Consider the following 19,445-nt stretch of genomic DNA (forward strand, 5'->3'; position numbering starts at 1 on the left):
GAGTTTGTCCTTACGAGTCTATATTTGGGCCAAGTCTCCAAAGCTGGTTGAGTATAAAGGGCAGAAGAGCAATCTGGGGCTCAAAGAACAAACAACAAACGTACTGTCTTCCCCAGCTGCCTGGGACAAAGGCTTTGGGGAGGGTTTGCATGCGCTGAACCCTGGACTGTCAAAGTAAGAGGAAACTTTCCAACCCAACTTCTCTATCTTGAAGCCAGAGATGACAAGGTCATTCCCATAGTAAATTCGTGACTCAACCAGGACTGTCACATGAATCTCCAGATCCTTAAACTATTTCCTCTAACTTCCCCCCAAACCTCCAAGAAATATTACCCATTGTGGTCCATGTACTTATATCACTTTTGAAGTGTCTGCTGCACCCTGAGAAGTGAACAGGTGTAAACAATAAAACTACCATACCATGACTTGTTCAGGTGACCAAGAATCAAGAAAAGGTATGAGAAAAGCTCGAGGGTGTCCTAATTTCACAAATCCTTCTTTTTACACATTCAAAGACTACATTGTTTGGATTTTGTGCTTTCTTTTCAGGTGTCTTCAGTCAAGGAAGACAGGTCAGTGTATATTTTTTACCTATTCTTCAGACCTGGGTGGCGTTTGGCTAGAGGTTTGCCTATGGGTAAAAGAGCAGAAACAAGGAACATGCGGCCCAAATGCAGAAATCAGAAGTAATTCATTTTTTTAACTACACCATCTCATTGAATATACTGTTTACAGTTTTAAAGACCCTAAACGCCTATTCTCAGATTTTGTTAAAGTGAAATGAGTGTAAGTTAAAATAGGACAAATCTGTCATCACACTAATGCTTAGTCTCTGATTTCACTGTGTAATCTTGGGCAAGTTACTCAGCTTTTCTGAGCTGTAATTTCCATAACTATAGAAAAACAATAATATTATTCACCTCATAGAATTAGATTTAAGTTACATAATCTCTGTGGGAGCATTTGGTAAACCACAGAAGGATAACTTAGTGATCAATCATGAGCAGCTTCTAAAGGAGATATTAGGCCAGAGGCTCTTATTTTCTGCTTAGAGAGCAAGCTTGTTCAGTGTGTTGCACTGAGTATGTACAAAGAGATTCACTAGAAATTAAATACAATTGGGGTTAAAAATTGGAATAGGCACAAGTTAAATTCTTTATTTGGCTGATTTTTTTTTTCCAAATTAATCCACCACCTTTTTTCCAGTCTCTTGTTCTACCAAAAGACAACACAAATAAGTGGTGTTTGTTCTGCCAACCCTGCTCTTGTGTCTATACTGAATGTGTTCACTTGACTTTGGCCTTGGTTCTTGGTTAGCTTCGTTGTGCTCAAGAACTTTTGGCATCAAAAATTCCCAGACACTACTGCCAACTGATTGGAGTTGGCAAAGGAGCTAAAAAATATTTTCCAACGCTAGTATACCTACCACTTGCATAAAACTTTTTTTTTTCAAATTTTAGCATCTCAGAAATTGAGATGCATCTTACAATGGATGATACCTTAGAATGAACTGCCAGTGTGTTGTGTGTGTGTGTATGTACACGTGTGCATGTACACTTGTGTTTTAGTGTACGCACACGTGTGTTTGTATCGCTATATGTAATTATACACCTTAAAATGGATTTATTCTTATGTTTAAATGTATATGGTAGCATAATCTATGTTAAATATCAAAACAAACAGAGAAAGGACATAAGATCCAGACAAACATTCCATATCCCTTTAGGTAGTAAAATATGATAAGGCCATTACACAGAGATTCAAAATAAATGGAATTTAACCCCAGTTTTCTCATTAACACACAAGTTGCTTTTCTTTTTTCAGCGTGGAATTCCAGCTTGGATTTTTAGCGATTTCTAGGGTTCGTTAAAATCTGCTATTTACTGGTTCTATTCCTATAGACGGACCCAAGTCTTAGAGTCTGCTTGCCTGAGGATCCTGGGGGCTGCTTCCTCAATATGCAGATCCCCAGGCACCATGCCAGGCTTACTGAGTAATAATCACACAGCTGAGGAGTTCTGATCCTACGTTCTTGGTATTTATCTGATGCTGGAAAGCACCGACTTTGGAGCACTCAAACACCCTCAAGACAGTATAGATGAGTCCTTGTTCAAATCCTTGCTGGCTGTGTGATCTGAAGGGTGTCTCTTCCCTTCTCTTTGCCTTTGTTTCCACATCTCTAAGATGAAAATACAGATTCAAGCATCTCCAGAGCCCTGTTCTGGCCTTAGGTATCTGGATTCGTATGAACAAAGCCTGCCTGGCCAAGACTGCTATCTCTTTTGCACTCAAATATCAAGGGCCAGGAGGGAGCCACCATTCAGATGGCACAAAGGTGACATTTCTCTTCTGTGTGTCTGGAAGGATGATGGCAGTCCCAACGACAAGCAGAAATTGAAACTAACCTTGGGAGCATGTCTGCTCAAGTCTGATCCAGCCAGGACAAAAGGGAGAGCAAATTTTCTCTTAACACCAAAGTCAATATTCTCATGCCAGGAAGTCTCTCCATGATGGAGCACCTGAGGGGAAATTAGAATGAGCAGCTTAAATTATTGATTTGTAAAAGTTTCATGTTCTTTCAAAAAGAGTGTTCAAACTAAACAAAAAGCATGTTCCTGGACTTTGGGAATTCGTAGTCCTGTAAAATTTTCCCTGTAAATATGAGTGACTGATAAGCTGCCAACTCCTTAATTTGCCAAGTAGGAATATTAAATAACATAAAAATAAAAATCTAATAATAATAATTAAAAATAAAACTACTATTTACCATCATCAGCCTTCATTAAAGAAATTATAGTATAATACCAAAATGCTTGAAAGACATAATCTCAAAACAAGGATGGTTTTTTTGAACAGAATACATTTTACTTTTAGAACCACTCACTACTTTGTTTTTATTTCCTTACCAGGCTGGGTATTTGGGAACCATATCCTTAGGGAGCTGTTTAAATTAATATTCCAGATTGGAATTAACATAACAAACTGCTCAAAAATAAATAATTGTCAACCATTTTCTTTTACAATAATTTTGAAATATCTATGTTTATTTTTGTTAGCATTTTAAGATAAAAGCATGGTAAATTTTAGTATAATTAGTAAAACAATGCTCCATGGCTAAAATATGTTTGGGGCTGTTCATTTTTCTAATTAGCTTGCTTTAACTTATAATTAAGATACTGACAGGTTACCTAAATATAACTTGGCAGTGTTAACCAGCATCTATACTTTAACTACAGATAGGGAAACTCAGGCTTCAGAAAGAGGACCTACCTCACTCAAGGTTACCAACAGCAGTAAAGCTGTGCAGTCACCATCTCAGGATGCCCAACTCCACATTGAGTGACCATCTGTGGCTCCATGCTGCTTCTTTTTACGGGGGGGAGGGGTACAAGGAAAGGGAGAGTGAATCTTAAGCAGGCTCCACACCCAGCACGGCGCCCAATGCGGGGCTCGATCTCAAAACCCTGAGATCATGACCTGAGCTGAAATCAAGAGTCTGACACTCAACCGCTCAACCGACTGAGCCCTTCCATGCTACTTCTGATCAGCAACGGGAAGCCGTTTTGCAGGGCACGTGAATGCATATTGAGCATCATAATTTTCTGAGCAAATAAACACGTTAGTGTTTACTATCCTCAGTTCTTAAGCAAAGAAGTACTATAATGAAAACAGTAGTTTAGGGGTGCCTAAACTAGTATTTTTCAGTAAAGGGGAGAATAGATGAAGTCCTACACTCTAAGGTGTATGGGTGTGATTGTGTGTGTTTGCAAATTTTCATTGGCTTTATTTGTAGAACTAAAATGCTAGAGTAAAATATCAATGATCCTGACTCTTTAGTTGATTGAGTAACCATACAAGCTCATTTTCCAGACAAGTTAAATAATTTGGTAGTGCCCATTAGCAAAAAACACTGATTTGGGTACTAAAAGTGTCACTCTATTCCAGAGTATTTTAGAAGGCACAGTTCTTTGAAGAACCACAAGAGGTCGGGCTGATACTAAACACTGGCACCCAAGTGCCTAAACATGGTCTTCAGAAGCTGAACTCAGGATATAAATGGAGGTGCTTATTAAATCCAACACCAATTTTTTAAAAACACCAACAAATTCACTAAAATAGGATAAAAATAATGGGCTCCAAAAATTGTAGATTGTGATTTAATTTATTGTTAATATTCATAATAGCAATCTTGCACATACTTGGAGATTTACGAAGTGTTTTCAAAGGATTTATCACTACGATAACCCCAGAAGATGGGCATTACCAGCCCCGTTAAAGATGAAGAAACTTAATCTCAGAACAGTCAAGTTTTTGCACAAGGTAATGTAGCTAATCAGTGAAAGAAGCAAAATTCAGAGCCAGGTCTGTCTGATTCCATCTACAGTGCCCCAACATGACAGAGCAGTAGGGGATTCTAAACAATTCAGGGAGGGGAGAATTTCAGCTCTCTTGGGTTTCCTAAATCCCTCATAGGGGAAACTTTCAAAGAGGAGGAAACAATCCTACCATCCCCTTAGTCTAGACCTGCTTTGACTTCCACTGAGCAGCCGGTTGTTTGGGTTCCATGTATAGTAAAAGGGGAGAGGACATTTAGGCACAAGAAAGGTATGACATTCAGAAATCATAGCCCACTTCTCCTCCAGTTGTGAGAGCCCTGGTCTCTTCCTAGTCCCAGCCCTGCTATGCCCCTGCCTTGCTCTTTGTTTCCCAGAAGGGATTTCTGGCTGTCCCTGCAAAGGCATCATTCACCTTCCCTGTCCTCCAGGGCTCTCGGGGAGTTGTCCTTTTCTGTCCTCAGTCACCATGCTAAAATTTCTCACACACTGAGTGAAGAGGAGCTTCTAGATATAAAAGAGGAAGCACTTGGGCAAAAGTTGTTATTTCTCCCACCCAATTGAAGATCTAAGGACTTAGCTTTATTTAAGCCACTTTATTGAGAGAGTCACTCACTGCTCAGACTTAAACCATCAAAGGTGGAAGGGTCCTCAGAGACTGTCTAGTCCAATGGTGCAGTTGAAGCAGGCCTGCCATCAGAAGCTTATTTTCCACATCCTTGCCCAGGGCTGTTTCAAATATTCTACCCTGACTTTCTACAATTCCTCTTGACCACCTCTGATCCTCATAACAATGCTCAGAATGAAGCATGGAAACTGTTATTTTTTCCAAGTCTCTAGTAAGCAAACTGAATCTCTGAGTACTTTGCCCAAGATGACACAACTAGCCAATGGTGTGTAGCAGAACAAATTCTGTAACAGGATTCCCTGGCTCCCTTCAGGGATCACTGGAGGCCAGAACAATCGGAAAGCGCGAAGTGTGTCTATGTTCTGAGGAAGTCTGTTCATAGGCCATTTGATTGGGTTTTCATTGTTGAAATCTTGTATTCTTCCAGGTCATTCCCAGGGGACAGTGGAAGGGGAAAAGTGGGCTTGGGGAGGGGGTGGCATCTAGACACTCTCAACAGCAAACCCTCCCCAACTGCCTCTTTCGTATTGCTTTCTGAAGGACAAAAGAGGCTGGATGGCAAGACCAGAGGGCCAACTGCCAGGGAAAGGTGTCTTAAGGAGGTGTCTCTCTCATGTAAGAGACTTTGTTTTTTCTTTTTCTCACTGACCTGACTGTAGAGACACATGTATCTCTGACCAAGATGCCCTGTCTTCAGCTTCCACAATGCCCATGCCTGGCCCACTGTGGCATTGACCACACATCGTGCTATGGTTATCTGTGTGTGTTTTTTTTTAAGATTTTATTTATTTATTTGTCAGAAAGAGAGAGGGCACAAGCAGGGGGAGCAGCAGGCAGAGGGAGAAGCAGACTCCCCACTGAGCAGGGAGCCCGACACAGGCTTGATCCCAGGAATCTGGGATCATGACCTGAGCTAAAAGCAGACACTTAACTGAGCCACCCAGGCGTCCCAGTTATCTACATTTTCTCTGCTTCCCTCATGCAGATGAGATGGTGAGCTTATATTGTTTATAACTGATTTCTCTCTGTATCACCAGAGCCCAGCACTGTGTCCTCCAAATAGTAGTTACCCATTGGCTGTTTGTGGAATAAATGAAAATATCAGAGATGATTCTGGCGTTTACAATCCTTTCTTGACTCAAGCACAAAGCTGCAAATGTGTACATCAATGACTTAAGTATAAAATACATTAGCTTTTGAGAAAATTATCCTATGATTTATAAGGCCCCAAATATTTTCCAGCCTTTTTTCTGTTTGGAGACCTAAAGGAAAGATTACTGTCCGGGAGGTAGTATGAGAGGATGAAGTTCTTTAAGAGCTTTGGGGAAAAGTAGAACTTTAAGTGGGACTATGAGAAGCCTATCTTCGAGGAGCCATGCCCTGAGATCTCTGATAAGTACCATACTGCCCAACCTCAACAGTACAAGTGCCAAATTTCAACAAACATCTATATTTAATAGTCTCAGGTGCCTTAAACCTGTTACATGTGATAATATTTTTAAACTCAGCAGTGTGATTCTTTTGTTGAGTGTTTCTCCATACAAACCATTAGAGGGCTTTATCAATATATAATGGTTTACTAATATCTTAAACAAATAATTCATCTCACCTATGCCCGTACATTTCTCTAATAAGGTATTTTAATGAAGTCTCCATGTCGTGACTGTAAGTGTGGTCAAGGGTGCATAGTGACAGTTGATCTTTATTTCTCTCAGTGAGGATGTGTTGGAAATCTGCCATAGTAGATTGTTGCAAATTCTAGACCAGCAATAAGAAGGAATATGTTTAAGCACTGGTCTCAGTGACATCTGGTTGTGTGGCATTGGTAAGCCACATAATTTTCCTGAGGATCACTATTCACATCTGTAAACTAGTTAATATAACATCGTTCACTGTATATCTCAGGGTTATTGTGAGACTCAAGTCACATAATCCATATAATAGTAGCTTAAATATTATGACTCAATTAATAAACATAAGACAGTGCTGTTTTAATGGAACTAAGATGGAGTAAAGTATGGTACCTGTGTTCATGTTTAAATGTTACTTCAGCCCACACAACTGACATTTGGAGGAGTTCAGTTTTACCTATTACATATTGCCTGTACTGTGGAATAAAATGACTCAAATGCCATTTGCACACCAAATATTACTCAGTTGACACTGAATTGAAAACTCTAGACTACTTCTGAGAGACCGCTAAAACTAAGGAGAAATATTAGTGCATAGGTACTACTATCCCTTCTACAGAACCCATGATGATAATTACTAATTAGTCATAGTATGTGTTCTCACCAGGGTTGGATGCACCCTCAGAATCCTTCTAAATAGAGCAACTTAGGCAGCTATTACTATGTTTTGATAGTAGGCACAAAAGTTCAAATTGTACAAATAGACTTCAAGACAGAGTAAGTTAATAATAAAGACATTAGACCGTTGTTTTCAAGAGATAATAAATGGATGTAGCAGCCAACAGGGAAAACTAACAAGCCATCAGATAACATATGGGAACCCCATGCAAGAATCATTCGTATCTTTATAGAACAAGGCAGAAGGACTGCAATTAGAGTTAAATTAATACAAAGAAAGAAAGAAAAAGAGAGAGGGGGGGGGAAGAAGAAAGAAAGAAAGAAAGAAAGAAAGAAAGAAAGAAAGAAAGAAAGAAAGAAAGAAAGAAAGAAAGAGAGAGAGAGAGAGAGAAAGAAAGAGAAAGAAAGAAAGAAAAAGAAAGAAAGAAAGAAAGAGAAAGAAAGAAAGAAAGAAAGAAAGAAAGAAAAAGAAAGAAAAAAGAAGAGAGGGAGGAGGGAAGGAGAGAAGGAAAACAAGGAAAGGAAGAGAAAGAAAGGAAAAAGCAAGCAGCATTTAAAGTCGAAAAACTACTCTCCGAATAATTAAGTGTTGGAGCAAAAAGTCATACCTACAGCATTTACCTCACTCCTTATATAAGAAGTAAGCATCTGCCTTACATCATTAACTTACTCCTGAATACCATAACTACAGAAATGGGCTTCCTGTGTCTCAAAGAAAGAGTCTCATTTACATTTAATAAGTTCTGGTTAAGCAGATAAGGAAAGCTATTTTTCTATTTCAGGAAGCTTTACATTGGGAGTGCGTGTGTGTGTGTGTGTGTGTGTGTGTGTAAGCTTGCTGTCTGAAGCTTCTGTTCTGAGGGATAGCTCCATAGACTAGAATTCACTAATGTCAATGTCACCGTGCTTACGTTGGTAGATTGACTGTGGTGAGTTCCGGGATCCCAAGGTCTACTGCACACGGGAATCTAACCCCCACTGTGGCTCTGACGGCCAGACATATGGCAATAAGTGTGCCTTCTGTAAGGCGATGGTGTAAGTATCATACTCATCAAAATCAGAAACATGAAAAGAGAAAATTTATCTTGGAGAAAATTTATCATCAATAAAAATATTATTCTATCCAAATTATTTTCAGACATTTTCTTTTATACCAAATTATATGTTACTAAGGTAACAATTTCTATTCATTCCTCTTTTATTTTGATGAAAAAGAGCCGTTCAACAAAGAATAGAGGAAAAGATTATCCTTTAGAATGCAGACTAGTCAACCTTTACATAGTATACTAAGAAGATTGCATCAAGGACCCATATGTATTGAATTTACACGTTTATAAGGAACAGAACAGATGCTATCGACTTTAGCCAATAAACTGTGACCTTCCCAAGGGATCAGTTTATAATTAATAAAAATTTATTCAACCAATCTTTTAGTCTAATTGATTGCCCTAAAACCAAGGAAATTATAACCCTTGTTAAAGCCAGATAAAAGTCTCTCACTCCTCGCCATTTTCTGGTATTAGAGTTTTCTGTGAATGTCTTAATTTCACTGAACTTCACTGTAGAATGCCTAAGCACAGGGATTATATAACTACCTATTAATAATAACAGAGCCAGGCACATGGAATGAAATTAATAAATTAATATGTGCCTACTTGCTTATGTAACATATCTGATTAATTAATACCAAACTTTCTCAGAGAAAAACGGCAGTAGGGTAAACAGAGATTTAATTTAATGGACACATTACTGAGAAGGACTGAATATATAGCCTGCTATAAAGTGCCAAATACCTGAATATTTGGTTCAACCTCTTACATCTTCTATGAGGACTATGACACTAGAGTACCTTTGCCATTATCTCTCCCGTCACTTTAACCTTTTCTGTTTGTATGCATATTTCCTCTCAGAGAATGAACAATTGAAACCAAGAGGTCAAGCCTGGGTAAAAATCTGAAATTTATTTAAAATTCATGTTTTCTGTAATTTGTCCCAATGTCATCTCTGAGTACATTTAATTAACCTCTGCCAAATCATAAATATGGATACCTGTAGAATCAAATGATTGCAGGGACTCTGCGTAGTCGAACCTTTTTCCAACCTTTGTAATGAATAATAACAATATTACACTGAGCATATATTTGTCTTTCTCTTTTACAGGAAAAGTGGTGGGAAGATCAACCTAAAGCATCAAGGAAAATGCTGAATTTTGTGCAGTGTCTGTGCTGACTTCCAGCCACTTCTTTTCTCACTTCTATTTTTCTCTAATGGAGCCTTTAAATTTATAAAGGTACGCCTTCTACTCTGCCTGGCTCTTGGGTAGTTCAGTTTATATCTATTTCCCTGGATTTGCTTGTTAATAAAGTAAATTCTGTAGAAGCATTGCTTGTGTTTTTACTTTGAGATCAAGAAGACATACAGATACATTATGGAATAATTGACCTGGCATAAACTTGGATAAAAAGACCTGTTTTTTGGATCTAAATCAACCAAGCAGTCACTGGGATCTTGGGAAAACCCCTTCCCCTTTCCTATTCTTGGAGTTGCATGTAGATGATGAGGGATTTTTAACAATGTGACAATACATTATGTTTACAATTATTTTACAGTACCTATTATTTAAATGGTAGATCACATAATATTGTTTCTTCCTAAATTCAGGAAAAGTACTTTATATAAAAATAAAACATTCATCCTCCCTACACCACAGTTTTTTCATCTCTATGGAATGGTAGATTTATGCACAGAGATGTTACCCTTTATGTATACTATTGAATAGGACCTAACCAAACTGGGGGTGCATCTGATCTTTAGACCAAGAGCCAGGGAGATTAGGTTATGCTAGGGAAAACATACACTTCAACTCTTTCAAGGGTGGGATTTGTGCTCTTCCGTGCCTAAAGACTATTCCCCTTGCTGGAGACAAATGCCCACATAATACATAGTTCAGATAAGGCAATTATAAGAGGGTGGATCGTTGAGTCACATGGACCAGAATGTGAGTCATGGGCTCTCACATAAGCTATGTGTCTTTGAACAAGTCAATTGACTTCTTTCATTTACAATGTACTCACCTGTAAAATGGGGATACTAATACCTACCTCCTAAATTTATTGTGAAGATTAAGAAAATGATACATGTAAGCAGTTAAGTAATCTCTGATGTGTAAGGAGAGCTCGAAAATCAGTAGCTTTCACCGTTGTGCTCCATCATCGGTTTCAGCATGATACTGATGTCTTCACTGCCCAGGATATTTTTGTTCTTTTTCTCAGTATTTACACAGTTTTTTTTTTAAGATTTTATTTATTTATTCATGAGACACAGAGGGAGAGATAGAGGGGGAGAGAGAGAGAAGCAGAGGGAGAAGCAGGTTCCCAAGGAGCAGGGAGCCTGATGCGGGACTCGATCCCAGGACCCCGGGATCATGACCTGAGCCGAAGGCAGACGCTTAACCATCTGAGCCACCCAGGGGCCCTTGTTTTTTTTTTAATGTCTAATTTCCGTTCCTTTATTTTTTGAAAATTCTCATCATGTGGGGTTTTTCCTCTGTCCTGCTTTTATCTGTATACTAAGTGCCCTGCTCATTAGCGAAATTAAGCTCTTTTCTCCTCTTCAGTTTCTGCTCTCTGGTGTAATTTAGTTACTTCTAATGTAGACACGTAGGCACTACGTGTAGTTTGGAAACTGAGTCATTGTGCGTGTTGGGACATGTTACCTCTCGACGTGGCCCACTTGTCCTCTCTGCTATTAGAACTGTCCCCTCCAGCCGGGCCAGGTTCCCATCAGCTATCCCCACAAAGTGTCGGTGTCCACCACTGGGTCCTGTCCTCCTGGAAGGCCTCTTGTGCTGCCTTGGGCCCCTCCGGCTACCCTTCCTTCCTCATACAAATCTCTTGCCTGCCTTACGACTACCATTTATTTCAAGGCTTTCAGGTGCCATAAGTGGGTAAATAATTCAATTACTATCTCTTGAATAGTTCTGAGCTATTCTTTGGGAGTGGAAGGCCAAAAATCCTGTATTTCTTAGAAAGAAGAGCAAGTCACATATAAAATAATCAATGATCAGAATATAGGAGTTTAGGTTCAGAGATATATACCTTTGCCAAACCTCAGTGAATATACACTTAAGATTTACGCATATCAGAGTTTACAAATTTGACATCCAAATAAAAGAATGTAAACATGTAGAATAGTAGTATAGTCTTAACTGCGATATGCAAGTGATGTTTTTCAGACAGAATGATAGTGATGTCTGCCATTTACTTTGAACTGCATCAAAGATGGATTAATGGGCAGATACACGAAAGAGCTAGCCTAGTAAAATAGTAAGGATACAATCTAGCTGGTGGGTTCCAAGGGGTTCACTCTAAAATTATTTTAATATTGCTACACATTTAAAATTTTTTCAGCAAAAATGTTTCTTTAAATGGTTTTTAAAAAACACAGAGGTTCTTCCAACAGAAGCAAATATTCATAATTCTGATTATGTTCCTCATTACGGTGAGAGCCAGGACAGAACACACCGTTTTAAGTATGGTTTGTACTCTTCTCTTCAATGCATAAGAAAATAATTAATTTGATCCAAACATTCATATCTATCATTATACCTTTGAATGACCACGGGAACATTGTCAAAACCAGATCATACCAAATTCATAAGCACTAACTATCCTCAGGCGTTTTTCTTTCCCCTCCAAGGGTTGCCAAGTCACGTCTTTCTCATCTGTTCACCTCTTCCTGGTTTTTGGAAGCTAAATTCACTGCAGAAATGATGTGCTGTGTCAGTGAGTAGGCTGAGGGGACCTCGTCCAGAGGCTTGCCCGTGCCTATGTAAAGTTTTCTTGAAGTAGTATACATAAACATATGCACCCCACACACATCCTCTAAAATTGAAAGGGGAACAACAGGGGGAAAAAGGCCAGAGAAAATAGTAACTAAGGTAAAAGACTGAAATAACTCACCACAAAAAATTAGGTTAACCAATCTATCACTGATTACCCGTGTTCCCAGTGATTAGCACCCAAACATGATCACATTTAAATTTAGCAATGGTCGTGAAGTTGCAGCCCCATTGCATGAGAGAGGTAGAGAGATATAAATGATTCATCCACAATCTCATACCCGGGGAGCAGCAGAGCCTCTACTTGAGATGGTCACATCAATCCCCTATTCCTAAACAACCTTTCACATAATAGTAGTAATTTGAATGACTTGGATATAAGTGTTGAATTGGAGGGATTAGTCCTATATGTTTGGAGACAACAGAATTAAAAGTATTCATAAACTTAGCAAAGGCTTAAAAGAAGATGCAAAGAGGGTGGCAGCACCTACCATAATTCCTAATGTGTGAACACTGATGTTAATTTTGTGATGGGGCTACAGCTGTAGCCTGAGGATCCTTCAGCTATAGCCTGAGGAGTCCTGGTTCAAAGGGTTTACTAAATCTGAACCAGGCATTCTCTGAAATGTTCTTGGTCTTTCTCTGACTTTCTTCTTTTCTTCCTCAGAGCTGGTATCTGGGACTTTACAGAACTTGAGTGCATTTCAGTGTTGTACTTTGACCTAAGGGAAAATAAGCAGAACATATGTCTCCTGCTTTTGTGTGAGAAGATTTAGACCTAACCTAATAAGAGAAGGGTATCTTTGCATGGCCCCATTTAGCTCCCTAGTCATCCTTTAGATTTGATAAGACACATACACTAAAAGAATGCACATCATAAAGCACAATTCCATAAGTTTTGGTATATTGTATCTCCATTTTCATTTGTCTCAAGTGTTTTTTTTTTCTAATTTCCCTGTTGATTTCTCCTTTGACAATTGGGTTGTTGTGGTTTCTTTTTTTTAGAACTGTGTTGTTTAATTTCCACATATTTGTGAGTCTTCCTGTTGTCCTCTTATTACTGATTTCCAGTTCCATAACTTTGTAATTGGAAAAGATATTGATATGACTTCAACTTCCTTAAATTTGTTAAGACTTATTGTGAGGCCTAACAAAAGATCTATCCTAGAGAATGTTCTGTATTCTGTTGCTGTTGGATGCACTGTTCTGTTCCACTTCATCCATCTGGCCTAAAAGTAGTTCAAATTCAATATTTCCTTTTTAATGTTATGTCCTGATGATTTAGCCTCTGTTGAAAATGGGATATTGAAGTTCCCTACTATTATTGCTTTATTGTCTATTTCTCCCAATAGTTCTATTAATATTTGCTTTATATATTTTGGTGATCCAATGTTGGGTGCATATATGTTCACAATTGTTATATCCTCTTGATGAAACAACATTTTATCATTATATAATGACCTTCTTTGTTTCTTGTTAAAGTCTTGATGAAAGAAATTGTAGAAGACACAAATAAATGGGAAGATATCCCATGTTCAGAGGCTGGGAAGAATTAGTATTGTTAAAACGTCCATAGTACCTAAACTGTTCTACAGATCGAATGCAATTTCTATCAAAATTCCAACGGTGTTTTTCACAGAAATAGAAAAAATAATCCTAAAATTCATTTGGAACCAAAAAGACCCCAAATAGCTAAAGCTATTGCGAAAGTCTTGAGAAAGAAGAGCAGAGCTGGAGACACCACTCACACTGATTTCAGATCATGTTATACAGCCAAAGGAATCAAAGCAGTATGATAGTGGCTTAAGAATGGACACACGAGGGTGCCTGGGTGGCTCAGTTGGTTAAGCGACTGCCTTCGGCTCAGGTCATGATCCTGGAGTCCTGGGATCGAGTCCCGCATCGGGCTCCCTGCTAGGCGGGGAGTCTGCTTCTCCCTCTGACCCTCCCCCCTCTCATGTGCTCTCTCTCTCTCATTCTGTCTCAAATAAATAAATAAAATCTTTAAAAAAAAAAAAAAGAATGGACACACGAACCAATGGAACCGAATAGAGAATCCAGAAATAAACTCACCCATAAATGGTCAACTAATCTTCAAGGAAGGTGCCAAGAATACGAAGTAGGAAAGGTAGTCTTGTCAATAAATGGCATTGGGAAAACTGGATATCCACATGCAAAAGAATGAAATTGGACCTTTATCTTATACTGTATACAAAAACCAACTTGAAATGGATTAACGACTAACTTAAACATAAGACCTGAAGTTGTAAAACTCCTAGAAGAAAACAAAGGGAAAATCTCATGACTTTGGCTTTGACAGTGACTTTCTGGATATGGCATCAAAAGCACAAGCAACAGGTGCAAAACTAAACGAGTGAGACTATGTCACACTGCTTCTGCACAACAAAAAAAATGATCAAGTAAATAAAAAGGCAACCTACAGAATGGGAGAAAATATTTGCAAAGCATGTATCTGGTAAGGGCTTAATATCCAAAATATATAAGGAACTCATACAACTCAAAATTTAAAAAATGATTAAAGAATGGGTAGAGGAATGAATAGATATTTTTCCAAAGAAGATGTATAAAGGTCCAATGGACACATAGAAAGATGCTTGACATCACTAATCATTAGGAAAATGCAACAAAAACACAATGTGTTATCAGCTCACACCTGTTAGGATGGTTATTATCAAAAATTCAAAAAGTAACAAGTTTTGGTGAGGTTGTAGAGAGAAAAGAACCTTTATACATTGTTGGTGGGATTGTAAATCAGTACAGCCATTATGGAAAACAGTATGAAAATTTCTCAAAAAAAATTAAAAATAAAACTACCATGCACTTCAGCAATCCCACCGCTAGGTATGTGTCTAAAGGAAATTAGATCCTGATCTCAAAGAGATTTCTATGCTCCCATGTTCACTGCAGCCTTATTCACAGTAGCCCAGATATGGAAACAACCTAAGTGGCTGTTGACAGAGGAATAAAGAAAATTTTGTGTGTGCTGTTAAAGGATAAATTGAAGCACACTAAAATTTACACATTTATCTGGGTAAACATTGATTCAAATCAGGCAGCACCAAACTTAAAATGGTACGAAGCACTTACAGAAGCTAGAGGAAAGGCTTTTACACAGAAGATGCGGAAGCAAAACAATTACTCAGCCTGCCCTACCTGGAGCAGTTGCCTTGTTTGGGAGAGCCTAGCTGGCTGTTGGCCATTAGTTATTCCTACATCCCGTTTCCTCGGATTCGAGTGCGTTGACTTTGGCTTAGCCTGGATTCGCTTCCTACATAGGCTACCAAGGCCTTAGAGCCACTTCAGTCCAATGTCCTCCTACTTTAATTACTTTAAGTATGTATAACTGAATGTTACTCAGCCAAAAAAAAAGGAGAAAATCCTGCCTTTTGCAATAGCAAGGATGAACCTAGAGGATGTTATGCTAAATGTAATGGCCAGACACAGAAAGACAAATACTGCATAATGTCACATATATGTGGAATTGAAGAAAGTCCAAGTCACAGAACCAGAAAGAAGAATGGTGGTTGCCAAGGGTGGGAAGGGCAAGGCAGAATGGGAGGATGTTGGTCAAAGGGTACACATTTTTAATTATAGATGAATACATGAATAAGTTATGGTGATCTACTGTACAGCCTGGTGACTATGGTTAATAACACAGTATTGAAAAAGTATGGAAGATCATCAGCTGAGAAAAGGAAGATCATCATAACCTGAAAAAAGATCATCAGGTTAGAATGACAATGGCAGTTACCTGAATTATTTTATTTTTTATTCAAATAGTTTGACTTCATAAATACAGCCCTCAAGTTCTCATTACACAGAAAACTGTTCACCTAATAAAATCTAACCTATTTTGTGGTCATAATTTTGTTAGATGTGCAATGCTTTGAAAACAGTTTTACAGACTTCAGCAGACATCGTTAAATACTTTCCTACTGAGTATTTCAAGAGGCACTGGGCCCCTCCTACAGGTGTCATAACTAATTATAGGTTAATTTCTGGGACTTACTGAAAACCTTCATACTCTTTTATATAAGTGAAACCGGCACAATCTCAAGAACACATCACCGCATATGACTTCATGCCTGCTTCCCTAAGGACAGCAACTTTTTTTTCTCAAATCCTAGAATCCAGGAAGAGATTTGCTTCTTCTTGTTAATACACTTTACCTGGCTTGTTTGAAGGGCATTGTTGCACCATGCTGCCTAGATGGGCAACTACAATGCTGCAGAAACACACCGACAGGGAAGCTCTGTTAGATAGAAATACGCCGAAGACAAAAACAAAAAGATGGCAAAGGGAATAATCATTATTTTTCATGGATTTCCTTCTTGGCTTTTCCAGCTAAAATGTCATCTCCTCAATGCGCACTTTGGCCATCTTTGTGCTCCTCATCAACTGTATCTGTAGTGTTCTTGGTACATCTGTAGCACCAATAGTCTGTCAGTCTATTTTCTCCAGGGATATTGAGTCCTTTGGAAGAAACTGGATTTGGAGTTAGACAGATGTCCTTGGTTTGGGTTCTACTAGCAATTGTGGGTTAAACCATACCTTTCTAAGCCTCAATACTGTCACATGTGCAATAAAGAGAAGACTTGACATATTTAGAAAAATGAATAAATATAATGTGCAGAAAGTCCCCATACAAACTGTAAAGTGATACATCATGTATCTATAAGGAAATATGTTTTTAATAATAATAATAGTTTTTATTGTTATGTTAATCACCATACATTACATCATTAGTTCTTGATGTTGTGTCCCATGATTCATTGTTTGTGCATAACACCCAGTGCTCCACGCAGAACGTGCCCTCTTTAATACCCATCACCAGGCTAACCCATCCCCCCACCCCACTCCCCTCTAGACCCTCAGTTTGTTTTTCAGAGTCCATTGTCTCTCATGGTTCGTCTCCCCCTCCGACTTACTCCCCTTCATTCTTCCTCTCCTGCTATCTTCTTCTTTTTCTTTTTTCTTAACATATGTTGCATTATTTGTTTCAGAAGTACAGATCTGTGATTCAACAGTCTTGCACAACTCACAGCACTCACCATAGCACATACCCTCCCCAATGTCTATCACCCAGCCACCCCATCCCTCCCACCCCCAACCACTCCAGCAACACTCAGTTTGTTTCCTGAGATTAAGAATTCCTCATATCAGTGAGGTCATATGATACATGTCTTTCTCTGATTGACTTATTTCACTCAGCATAACACCCTCCAGTTCCATCCACGTCATTGCAAATGGCAAGATCTCATTCCTTTTGATGGCTGCATAATATTCCATTGTGTATATATACCACCTCTTTATCCATTCATCTGTCAATGGACATCTTGGCTCTTTCCACACTTTGGCTATTGTGGACATTGCTGCTATAAACATTGGGGTGCACGTAACACTTCGGATCCCTACATTTGCATCTTTGTGGTAAATACCCAGTAGTGCAATTGCTGGATCGAATGGTAGCTCTATTTTCAACGGTTTGAGGAACCTCCATACTGTTTTCCAGAGTGGCTGCACCAGCTTGCATTCCCACCAACAGTGTAGGAGGGTTCCCCTTTCTCCACATCCCCGCCAACATCCGTCATTTCCTGACTTGTTAATTTTAGCCATTCTGACGGGTGTGAGGTGGTATCTCATTGAGGTTTTGATTTGGATTTCCCTAATGCCGAGCGATGTTGAGCACTTTTTCATGTGCCTGTTGGCCATTTGGATGTCTTCTTTGGAAAAATGTCTGTTCATGTCTTCTGCCCACTTCTTGATTGGATTATTTGTTCTTTGGGTGTTGAGTTTGATAAGTTCTTTATAGATTTTGGATACTAGCCCTTTATCTGATATGTCATTTGCAAATATTTTCTCCCATTCTGTCAGTTGTCTTTTGGTTTTGTGGACTGTTTCTTTTGCTGTGCAAAAGCTTTTTATCTTGATGAAATCCCAATAGTTCATTTCTGCCCTTGCTTCCCTTGCCTTTGGCGATGTTTCTAGGAAGAAGTCGCTGTGGCTGAGGTCAAAGAGGTTGCTACCTGTGTTCTCCTTTAGGATTTTGATGGACTCCTGTCTCACATTTAGGTCTTTCAACCATTTGGAGTCTATTTTTGTGTGTTGTGTAAGGAAATGGTCCAGTTTCATTCTTCTGCATGTGGCTGCTCAATTTTCCCAACACCATTTGTTGAAGAGACTGTCTTTTTTCCATTGGACATTCTTTCCTGCTTTGTCGAAGATTAGTTGACCATAGAGTTGAGGATCCATTTCTGGGCTCCCTATTTTGTTCCATTGATCTATGTGTCTGTTTTTGTGCCAGTACCATACTGTCTCGATGATGACAGCTTTGTAATAGAGCTGGAAGTCCGGAATTGTGATGCCACCAGCTTTGCTTTTCTTTTTCAACATTCCTCTGGCTATTCGGGGTCTCTTCTGGTTCCATACAAATTTTAGGATTATTTTTTCCATTTCTTTGAAAAAAGTGGATGGTATTTTGATGGGGATTGCATTGAATGTGTAGATTCCTCTAGGTAGCATTGACATCTTCACAATATTTGTTCTTCCAATCCATGAGCATGGAACGTTTTTCCGTTTCTTTGTGTCTTCCTCAATTTCTTTCATGAGTATTTTATAGTTTTCTGAGTACAGATCCTTTTCCTCTTTGGTTAGATTTATTCCTAGGTATCTTCTGGTTTTGGGTGCAATTGTAAATGGGATCGACTCCTTGATTTGTCTCTCTTCTGTCTTGTTGTTGGTGTATAAGAATGCCACTGATTTCTGTGCATTGATTTTATATCCTGCCACTTTACTGAATTCCTGTATGAGTTTTAGCAGTTTTGGAGTAGAGTCTTTTGGGTTTTCCACATAAAGTATCATATCATCTGCAAAGAGTGAGAGTTTGACTTCCTCTCTGCCGATTTGGATGCCTTTGATTTCTTTGTGTTGTCTGATTGCTGTGGCTAGGACTTCTAGTACTAAGTCAAATAGCAGTGGTGATAGTGGACATCCCTGCCGTGTCCTTGACCTTAGAGGGAAAGCGCTCAGCTTTTCCCCTTTGAGAATGATATTTGCTGTAGGTTTTTCATAGATGGCTTTTATGATATTGAGGTATGTACCCTCTATCCCTATACTCTGAAGAGTTTTGATCAAGAAAGGATGTTGTACTTTGTCAAAAGCTTTTTCTGCATCTATTGAGAGGATCATATGATTCTTGTTCTTTCTTTTGTTAATATATTGTATCACGTTGATTGATTTGCGGATGTTGAACCAGCCTTGCAGCCCAGGGATAAATCCCACTTGGTCGTGGTGAATAATCCTTTTAATGTACT

At 38.8% G+C, this 19,445-nt stretch overlaps 1 protein-coding gene across 1 annotated transcript; it reads left to right on the top strand.

Annotated features, from left to right (window-relative positions):
• The first annotated feature begins 421 nt into the window (after window positions 1–421).
• LOC113928560 (serine peptidase inhibitor Kazal type 6) lies at window positions 422–9,477 on the top strand. Its single transcript, XM_027604426.1, has 4 exons — window positions 422–455; window positions 550–572; window positions 8,191–8,306; window positions 9,432–9,477. The coding sequence occupies exons 1-4, from the start codon at window positions 422–424 to the stop codon at window positions 9,475–9,477; spliced, it is 219 nt and encodes a 72-aa protein (XP_027460227.1).
• The last annotated feature ends 9,968 nt before the right edge of the window (window positions 9,478–19,445 follow it).

This window comes from Zalophus californianus, chromosome 5 (assembly GCF_009762305.2).
Source record: "Zalophus californianus isolate mZalCal1 chromosome 5, mZalCal1.pri.v2, whole genome shotgun sequence".
Lineage (NCBI taxonomy): Eukaryota > Metazoa > Chordata > Mammalia > Carnivora > Otariidae > Zalophus > Zalophus californianus.